Below are 7,018 nucleotides of genomic sequence, written 5' to 3' on the forward strand. Positions count from 1 at the left end.
ATGGACAATGCTGAGCTCGTGATGCTGTTCCACTGCCCTGGCCCCATTGCTCCCTACCCCCTTGAGGGGGAGCTGCAGAATCACGCAGTTTTACACCAAATGCGTGCCCCAAAACATTCTTCGGCCGTGATGGGAGCACGGTGAGATGGGTCTGAGGCTGCCTGCCCGAACCCTCAGGGGCAGGGGGCTGCTCCGGGGGCATGTTGGGGTGAGGACATCCTCTGGCTGCGGTGCGGGGCTGTGAGGAACCGGGGTGGGCGGTGAGGAACCGGGACAAGCCCTGAGGATCGGGCCGGTCCCTGAGGAGCCGGGCCAGGCCCTGAGGAGCGGGGCCCGCCGGAGGCCCGGGCAGGAGCGGGCGGTGCCGCTCCCCGCCCCGCGGGCGGCTCGGTGCCGGCCGGCCCCCGGGCTGACAACGCCCCCGGCCCTCTCTCGGCGGCCGGGCCCGTGGCATTTCCTCTGAGCTCACTCGGCGGCTGACGCGGCGCCGCTTCCCTCGGAAGAGGAAGCCTCGCAGCGAGCGGCGGCGGCAGGCAGGGGGGCGTGCGGCGGTGGGGAGCGGGGCGGCGGCGGCGCTGGGGGCGGCCGAAGGGGACGACGGCGGCGGCGGGGCCGGGCGCTCCCCGCCCGCGGGGCCGGGCGGCGGCCGGCATGGCCCGAGCCCCCGCCGCGCCCCGGCCGTGTCCGACAGCCTGGACGCGCGGGTGCTGTGGCCGCTGGCCACCTGCCTGTGCACCGCGCTGCTCTGCCTCTGCCAGGCCCCGCGGGGCCGAGCGGCGGCGGGCGAGGAGGAGGAGGAGGAGGAAGGCGCGGCGGAGGCGGGCTCCGTGCCGCTGCTGAAGGGCTCGGCGCTGCTGCTGCTGCTGGCGGTGCTGCTGGGCAGCCTGCTGGCCCGCTGCTGCGGCTCGGCGGGGGGCGCTCCGCGGCACGGCGCGGGGTCGGGCTGGGGGGCGGCCGCGGCTCGGCGGGGAGCCCTGGAGGGCTTCCACGCCCGGCAGCTGCGGCTCTCGCCCCACGTCCTGGGGCACAGCAAGGCGCACGTCGGCCGGGTGGTGGCCGAGCTGGTGCGCGCTGCCAAGGCGCAGGGGCTGCAGCCCGGCCCGCTGGCCCTCAGCCTGCGCGGGGACTTCGTGCGCATCGGCAGCGCCTACGAGCAGCACAAGGTGCGAAGCCCAGACTGCTTCGACGTCCTGGTGCCGCTGCGCCTGCCGCCGCGCCTGGAGCCCGAGCCTCGGCGGGACCTGGGGCCGGGATCGGGACCGGGATCGGGACCGGGATTGGGACCGGGAGCCGCCTTCGTGTGCGGGCTGCGGGCCCCTGCTGGGTCCGGTTGGCCGCGCCGCTACCGGCCCTTCACCGAGGCCTTCTGCGTGGAGCCGCAGGGCCGCTGCCTCCTCTCGTCGGCCCTGGTGCTGCGCTGGTTCCAGGGCCACCTGCAGCGCTGCCTGGGCGCCGTGCGGTACCGGCTGCAGGAGCGCTGCCGCATCAGCCTCTCGGCCTGCCCAGGGCGCCCGCCGACGCTTCACATCTTGCCCTGCTCCGACTACGTGTGCTGCCACATCTCCATGGCCGTGCGTCTCATCCCCGCCATCCCCCTGGGCGATGCGCTCTACCTCACGGCCCTGCCGCCTGAGGGTCCACAGGCAGCCCTGGCGCAGGAGGTCCTGTGGGGCCTGAACGCCTCGCGGCAGGAGCAGCGGCTGCTGAGCTGGCTGAAGGAGCAAGCCCCGGCCTCCTCCTGCCACCTCAAGTGCCTGCAGATCCTCAAGGGCCTGCGGGATCTCCGCAGGCAGAGCCTGGAGGAGCCTTTCTGCTCGCAGTGGGGCCGGGTGCTCTCCTCCTACGTGCTGAAGACAGCCCTCTTCTCCCTGCTGCTGCAGGGGCCCCTGGAGGCTTGGGACGAGCGGTTCCTGGTGGAGCGGCTGGAGGACCTGGTGATGTACCTCAGGGACTGCCTGCGCAAGCAGGTGCTGATGCATTTATTCCTGGGCAACACCAGCCTCCCTGAGGCCGTGGCACTGCCCAGGTTCCTCAAGGAAGCTGCCCCTGTGAACTTGCTGGCTGCCTTCGACGGGCCCACGCTGGACATGGCCGCCTTCCAGCTGCTCTACACCTGGAGCCAGGCCCCGCACCTCATCAGGGTGTACAGCAGACCCCGGTACCTGCGGCCGATGCCTGCCCCGTGCCGGCACGTCACCGAGGCCCGGCAAGAGCTGCATGGAGAGTGACTGGCATCACCCACGTGCCCAGCCTGCCTGTCTGCCCAGAGCCCGCGTCTCCCCGAGAAAGGTGGCACCCGCTGAACTGTTCTGCGGTTTTGTCCCTGACCTGAGAAAACCAGGAAACCAAAGGCGAAGACTTAAGGAAATTGTGATTGCTTCAGTGTTTTAATCTCATCCTTGTTGGTTTGTGGAGAATTGTGAAATTTCTGGGGAAATGCCTTAGTGAGGAAGTGTTAAAGTTCAGTCAGCTCCAAGCAACGATTCTAGAAATCTGTCTTAACTTGTTGTTTTAGTGGCAAAATTGACCTTTTTCTGAGATTCGCTTTTTATCATACAAAATCCATTTGGGATTTAAAAATCCCATGAGTGCAAACAAAACCTCCTAATGTACCGAGATGCTCTTAAAATGAGATGAGCATTAGAGCATGGGTGCTGATCTCAGTTTGAAATGTTCAATGACATGATTTAAATTTCCTGTGTAATCTAATACATCGTGCTGAATGGTAATATAATATGCATGCTAATGTGGCATCGAGGGAAGAAGTTAAACCTCTCTGATGTATGAAGAATCTAGTTGTGCCTTTCTGTGTTAAATGAAGGTTTTACTGAAGGATTGAAATATGGATAAAAAGAAACAAAAAGCACTTTATTTTCACAAAGGCCTTCGTTCTACCAGAATTGGCTGCTCTAAATACTTGCTATGGAGGAGGCATTAGTATTTTCATAAAGGGATGCTGTTTGAATCATCCCCGAGAAAACCTTCTTTTGACAGAAATATGTGGGAGTCCGTTCATGGGTTCTTGGTTTTGAACCGTTTTTTTGTTTGTTTGTTTTTGAGTAACTTTTTCTCAGAATTTTTTTTAACACAAGGACCAACAACAAAACAAAGATATTTTATATTTGTTTTGGAACAAAGCTTCAACCAGTCCAAATCTCAGTGCTGTAAGCTGACTGCTGTGCCCTTGTGCTCTCCAGTAAGAGTGTGGTGGGATTTTTGGATTAATGCCTAGCCGGTTCTTTGACTGTGGCAGTGTTTTGACCAAATAACCTGATGGGATTTTCTAGTGCTGTGCTATAGCAAATCATTATCTTGTTGTGGGGAGGAGGAAGTAAAATATTTCAGGGTACTTGAAAATTCTGTAGTACAGTGGTACTACATTTCATGTAGTCACTGTACATTTCATGGTACAGTGGGACAGTCTTAGGCTATGGATTATGGTGTCTTCTAAATGTAAGCATCAGTGAGATAATTTCCACTTCTAGTGGAAAGACTGTTTGAGAATACCTCACAAAGCATCTTACCGGGCTGAACAGGCACCATTTAACTGTTTGTTAAACTACTCCTGTTGGCCTTGGTGATGAAGTCCAGCTTGATGGAGTGCTTGGGCTTGTGGGCCTCTGCCTGGTTACATCCCGGTCTCTGGAATAACCTGGTGAGGTGTAACGCAGCTCTGCGAGTGTCCTCTGTTCCCGGTACAGGAGCCTGATGTATCCTAGGGTGTCAGCAAATGCAGAATAGCAAATCTTTGCTTTAAGTTAAAACATTGGGTCACCTGCTCAAGTGTTTGATGTATTGAAAGCCAAAACGTGTTACTGAGTTGCTGATGCTCAGGATGTTAACGTTTGCCTGATTACCCACTCTACTGTGTCCTAGGTGAGCAATCTGAAAGGAATTATAAATTACTAAATGTAACTCCTGGGAAGCTTCAGGATAACTTGAAATTACTAATACACTCCTCCTCTCCCTGATGTACATAGAGATACTGGTGTGCTTTATTCACAGTTCTATGCAACAAAGCACAAAACAAACATTTTTTAAATCTATGAAGCTTTATAAAAATCTATTTTTCTAAATGGAAACACTCCCCAGGCAGATGTTTGCCTACTTCTGTCTGTGTATTTTTTTAACTGCTCTTGCTGTCTTATTTTCAGGTAATTATAGTGTAGGTCACACCCGCAAGTTGGGTTATTTTTATATATGAAGCGCTGGGCTTCTTTCTACAAATACAAATAGTGTATTTAAAGGTAGTATTGATCAAATGTTCTTTGCACATGGTATTTAAGGCTAAGTGAGCTACCTTGGTCAGTGGTGTGTTTTTTTTTTTTTTTTTGTTTCGTTGTGTTTTTTTTTGTTTTTTTGTTTTTTTTCTTTTTTTTCTAGCAGACCAAGATGTGTACTGTTTCTGCAGATTTGTGTTATTTGGTGACTGAAATGAGATGCAGGTCTGCCTGAAGGACTAGATGGCCAGTCCAGGGTACTGTGGCTGCCTGAACTCATGACAAAAACACTCCAGCTGTTAATTCTTGCATCATAACCGTTTCAGTCAGCTATTGGTTTGTTCATATCGCTGTGCATCCCTCTCTCTGAAAAGTGATCTTTTCTGTGAAAAGGGATGCATGTTTGGTGTGGATTCTGTACTGGTGGGAGTCTGTAGTAGACCTGGTAAGAACTTTGTCATTAAAGTGTAATAAAAGGAAGAGATGGTTGCATCAGGCAATTCATGGCAAGGAGAGATGGAGAAAATAAATAGAAAATGAAAGTTGGGCTGAGGGGTGAGTGAGACTGATGGTAAGCTCTCAGTGAAGACACACTACAAATAAGCCAAAGGACATGGGGTTAAGGTTGGAGATCTATTGAGAGTTTGGCAGACTTGGGGTGGAGGGAAAGGAGATTTAACTGGGTGTTATTTTGACAGTATTTCCAAACCAGTTGAATCCATCTGGGCAAGCTTTCTTGAGGTGACCATATGCATGCTGTTAGGTGAGGGCTGAGGGAGACCTCTAGACTAACTTGCAGTTCTGTTGTGCAACTGAGACATGAAGTGTATTTTCTTCATCCACTGCAAAGCGTATGTTCATGAGTCTGATTGACAAAAGGAGCGGAAGGGAAGTTGGGTTCTGTTATGCTGTTCATCTTATTCCACAAGAAACGTGACAGTGGTAGGAACTGTGCTGTCCTGGTGCCATTACGGAGCCTTATCTGCAAGGGGTGTGCAGAGAACTTGACCTGGCGATACTGTACTAAATACACCAGGGTTCTGGATATGTGCCCTGTGTTAAGGTCGTAGCTGTTTCCATGTAGTACTACAGGTTCAGCATGGTGGCCTCTGTACGTGGAAACTGAAACACAAATGCAGAAGAAAGAGCATGTTATTTAGCACTAATGTGGGTTCTTGGTTCTCTTTATCTGCAAGCTAATGTTACAGAGACTTTGTGCAAATGAAGTTGGTTTTATTGAACATTGGTTGGGATGGGGAGTCACGCCTGTGAAAGAGTAAATTTATTTGCCAAAATGCAATGGCAATGCCAAAATGCATACACGTGACTTCTTGTTGTATTGAAAAATAATATGTATTTCTCAAAGACATCATTATTTCTTATCTGACTAAGTGTCTCAAAAACATTCCTCCTTTTTCGAATTTGAATTTCTACAGAGTAATGTAAATTTCAAATGTCTGTCTGCAATGGATGTTTTTGGTACAACTATTTTTGCTGGTTAATAATTAGACCAAAGATTAAACTAAAGTGTTCAGCTGCTATTGCTGTTTTTTTGTTTTGTTTTGTTTTCAAAAAGTGTTTATAGGCTCAAAATGTCAGCCCCTTTTTAATGAAACATTTAAAAATTCATTTCCTATTTAATATCAAAATACATTTGCACTTTTATTGTTTCCATAAAGTTGGTGTTCTTGTTTTAATATTTCACTGTAGTAATAAACAGCTGTTTTAAAGCACCTGTGCCTCAAGATTGAAATTCCTTGTTGGTTTGTTTATTTTTTTGTCTTAGTAAAAGCTACCTACAGCCGTAAAACTGTGACTGCAGGTTTATATGCTCTTTAGGAGGAGACGACTAAAGTGGCAAAACCATGGGAAACCAGGAAGTCCACGCCTTGGGAGTTGTGCAGAGAGATACGGGAGGAAAGCCAGGAGAGAGACTGGAGCACGGCTGGCGCAGGTGGTTGTGTTGCTGAATTCTGAAATGGAGCACGCTGAGGTTTGTGCTGCAGTGCTCTGAGGTTATGAAGGTATCGGTTCTTGTTTCCCCACCTTCTGTTTCGGGTCACTGCACAAAATCTGCTTTTCCTCATTCTTAATGACGAGCTAGGACTTCATTTCACGGTATCTCTGTGAGCTTTTCTGTATGGCATGTACAAACACGCCTCCGTTCCAAATCACGTAGGTTGTGCTTTATTAAATATGGAAAAACTCCTGCTGAAGCCAGCAGGAGTTGAATGGATGGACAAGCAAGTTACCTGTCCTTTACTACTCTTTGGTAAGATGCCAAAATTATACACTTGTGGCTTGTGCTGATTTTCCCTATTAAAGAATTGAATAACAGCAAGATTTCTACATTTTTGATGATTAAATCAAAGCTATGTTGCAAATAACTATCTCCAGATCTTTGTGTGCCTGCCTCTTACATTGCTGACAGTAGCTTCTCTAAGAGGGGCACCACGCATTTTATAGGACTCTGAGAAAGTCCAGCTGGTTAATGGACTTCTCACTTGCAAACATTTAAGGAATATCAGTTTTTTAGTGTCAACACTCAGTCGCCCAAGTCAGAACAGAGGAAGTGTATTTAGATCTTTACCTCTTTAATAAAATTATCTCACATTAATGGCTTCCTTTAAAAGCAGTAACAATCCTCTGGTCTCCATTAATTCATTTCTCTGAAGTATTTCTCCATTTGAATCCTGAGGTTCTATTCAGCAGAAAATCATCAGAGAAACATAGGGATTTTCTTTCATGATAAATCTGTTGTTAACCAAAAATTAACTGGCCTAAGGACTTGCATGCTT

At 50.4% G+C, this 7,018-nt stretch overlaps 1 protein-coding gene across 1 annotated transcript; it reads left to right on the forward strand.

Moving 5' to 3' along the window:
• ITPRIPL2 (ITPRIP like 2) lies at positions 1 to 3,083 on the forward strand. Its single transcript, XM_032197760.1, has 2 exons — positions 1 to 140; positions 692 to 3,083. Exons 1-2 carry the CDS (start codon positions 1 to 3, stop codon positions 2,226 to 2,228), a joined length of 1,677 nt encoding a protein of 558 aa, XP_032053651.1. The 3' UTR covers positions 2,229 to 3,083.
• Positions 3,084 to 7,018: the final 3,935 nt, after the last annotated feature.

Source organism: Aythya fuligula, chromosome 15, assembly GCF_009819795.1.
Source record: "Aythya fuligula isolate bAytFul2 chromosome 15, bAytFul2.pri, whole genome shotgun sequence".
NCBI classification, from domain to species: domain Eukaryota; kingdom Metazoa; phylum Chordata; class Aves; order Anseriformes; family Anatidae; genus Aythya; species Aythya fuligula.